At 40.3% G+C, this 3,248-nt stretch overlaps 1 protein-coding gene across 1 annotated transcript in view; it reads left to right on the top strand.

The window, feature by feature from the left end:
- Window positions 1-1,825: 1,825 nt before the first annotated feature.
- Window positions 1,826-3,248, top strand: part of disp2 (dispatched homolog 2 (Drosophila)) — a 13,054-nt gene continuing 11,631 nt past the window's right edge. Inside the window, exon 1 of the mRNA XM_035674076.1 lies at window positions 1,826-2,146. Within this exon, the coding sequence (XP_035529969.1) occupies window positions 2,052-2,146 (95 nt within the window). The 5' untranslated portion in view covers window positions 1,826-2,051. The remainder of the gene's footprint in view (window positions 2,147-3,248) is intronic.

Here is a 3,248-nt window from a genome sequence, read left to right as displayed (position 1 = left end):
GCCCCTCAGACACAAAGGCCCTGCACCATGATTCATATTTATAACCGGAGCCAGACCAGCGGCCGCCTCATTAGCAGCAAGTCACACAGGTCTGCTGTGTCACAGTTTCTCCTTTCTTTAGAGCCGGTCTCTTAATAAGTGGTCCAAAGTCATATTCTGTTTTTCTTTTCAGCTTTTTTTCTACTTCTCACTTCTTTGCTTCTTTATAGCTAGAGCAATTTTCCTAAACCCACTAAAACAAAAACCCACCACAAATTTCTTGGGAAACAGTAAAGCTAAAGATCAATATCAAACTGATGAAATACTTTAAAAACTATATATTTAGAATAAAAAAATGAACCCCCATTTGACCTTTCTTTTTGCACAATCTTATCTTAACCAGCACAAAGCTTGAAAATCCTTTCTCTGAGTCTCTTTGTCTCTTTAGAGGAAAGTAACTAAGTACATTCACTAAAGAGGATTTTGAGATACTACTTAAAGATTTCCTTTGTAATTGTGCTCCACAACATTTCAGAGGGAAGCATTGTGCATACTTCACTATGTTTTGACTGTATTAGTTTATTGACAGGCAAGAATTTTGCATGGAAAACACAAGATTATAGTAATGTGATGAATTACTGGACCATGCAGTACTACTTCCTAATAAGGCACCCTGTTTAAAGGGTTTATAAGTTGTAACTGCTTGTTTTATTAATGATTAACACATTATTTGCTAATTGTTTATAGATCAGCTATAAACGTTTGTGAGAACCGTAATAATCCATATTAATCCTTTAATAAATGATAATGGTCAAACAGTTCAGCCACTCAAAGAGATATTTCCACAACTGGCAACACTAAAGTTGTTCTTATTGATGGCTTATAACTGATCTATAAAGGATTAGGAAATGATTAATCATTATCAAATCACACGTGTCTTAGCTACCAGATATGTAAGCAGATAAACTAGCATCACTGCACTGAAACATTGAAATGTATTATTTTTATTACTGTAATGCAACAAAAACATTAAGGGAGCACCTTAGGCTACTTTTAGGCCCTGATTCTAATTCTTGTGCATTAGTCACTTAGCTTATACTATGTCTTATAAAAGCTTACAGATCACCTCCAGACATGTATACAAATATACATATCCACATTAAATCTATAAAAAGGCATCTATTCCGCCTACCTCATTAAAAATAGCTATGATTATGTTATCCATTTCCATTTCATTGTTGTATCCAGCAGGTTTTCCTGCTCCTACTTCACTGTAAAGTCCATTCTCAGTGATTGTGCACTGGTGGCTTCAGGTTTCTACATCACACTTGTATAAGTTGCAAACTGGACCAGGACCAAACTCTGCACATATATCATTCTGCACAGTGAAGCTCAAACATCCAACTGTAGGAACGAGAAGAAACAGTAGAGAGAAACAGAAGAGGGGCTTTAAATAAAGACACTATTATGTATGTCTCGCACTTTTGTTCAATTAAATTATTCAATATTAATATTGATGATCTCTCTCGTCTCCTCCTTATTGATTGTTATAGATTTAAATAAAGGTCATTGGGGATAATAGCGTTTACCAGACTTCACCTCATCCTCCCTGGCAGGAGTAATAGTATGTGGCGCATTAAACACCTCGGTGATCAGCAGCTGGAGGTCCCAATTAAGTGATTGTTTAATTGAACACATCGTCAGCGCCTGCGCACCTTCATAATGTAGATGAAACAGCAGCTTTAACTCCTGTCCGAGCCAATTAAGCCGGCACTGATGCATACTACCCATCACTTTGTGCTCCAGCACCGCGGCCGGTTGGACAGCGACCAAGCAGCGTCCTCAGCATCACCGCGGCTCCGCCAATCAGCGCGCAGCTCGGGGCAGATTAACCCCAACAGCCCCGGTGCTGCTCTGTAGTAGCAGCCTCAGAAACAAGCCCGTACCTCTGATCCTCGTGGACTCAGACCGGACAGATGGAGGCTGTTTGGTTAAATCCCAATTCAAAAATAACAGGAAATTCATAATTGCCTTCTTTCAAAAATTCAGTTCTGAGCGGAATCAGGAGGGAGATGGATGCTTGCTCGATAATAGGAGAAAGCACGGATGCGATAGTGATGGATGATTCTCCTACGGATGAAAGGGAAATTCAGCAGGCTTGCCAGAGGTGGGTTGTTTTTTTTAGTAGATGGATTCTCTGGTGCTTAGTGTGTAACTTGATTAGTGTAGGGGGCAAAAAAGAGATTTACAGTAGTAGACGTGAATGTGTCTTTACCCTCCTGTGGCCAGTGTGAGTATTGTTCAATCCAGCTGTGTTTATGCTTGTGGACAAAAGGATTCTGTACTGGATGTATGATTTCTTGCGGCTGTTATTTTTCCATCACACTGTTATAACTGTCATTTCAACATTATTTACAGCATTAATTCCTGATTGTGCTGCACTGCAAAGCTGCTGGTGAAACCAAGAGATGGTCATGTGCTTTGGTCAACTTACTTTTAAGATTGTATGTTTGGTAATGACAACATGTTTAGGTCAAACATTACTTAATTCTATGGCATCACACTGTACGTCAGTATTTTAACAAGGTGATAAACAATCAGTGGTGCTTTCGATGCCTTCTTTGATTTGGCATCACATAAACAAGCTTTTATGTTTTTGCCTTAGACAGATATACTGTACGCAGTAGCAACACAAACAACACACATCCCCACGCAGTTACACTAGTTGACTTCTGTAAGATCTGTTCAGTGTCATCAACCTCCAGCTTTAGTCAGACTGGCTCTCTGGGTCACTGATGTCACCCTGTCACTCACTCTGCTGCATACAAAAATGGCCAAGGGGCTTCCAGCATGACAGGCGGGCTGGAAACAGCTGAGGCCTGCCATGCTTTCGCTCTGCAACAGGCCACATTTTTGCCTTTCTTGGTTTCTTTTCCTATATGAAGGCCCTCAAGTCTTTTTCCTCTTCATATCATCCTCACAGAAACCAGCTTTTTGTTTTAAGGAAGGTTAACAGTTTGCCTCCTGCATACAGCCTGAGCTTTTGTCCTTTTTGTGTGTGTGTGTGTGTGTGTTACAGCCTTAAACAACAAAGTGGGCAGAATCTCAGTCATGGCGAGGCTCGTCCTTTTCCTCCTGCTCCTGTGTGGATGCCAAAATAGGTAAGAGCCGAACACATGTGAAACAGCTGCTGAACAACGTTTTGAACGCTCAAAGTGTGTCAAGCTTTGAAGCTACTTTTTACCTACATAGCTTTGGTGCTCTTATTA

Source organism: Morone saxatilis, unplaced genomic scaffold (genome assembly GCF_004916995.1).
Source record: "Morone saxatilis isolate NCDOM2014 unplaced genomic scaffold, NCSU_SB_2.0 Contig3, whole genome shotgun sequence".
NCBI lineage: Eukaryota > Metazoa > Chordata > Actinopteri > Moronidae > Morone > Morone saxatilis.
Note: the sequence above shows the minus strand (reverse complement) of the source record. Positions and strands in the feature narration are given on the sequence as shown.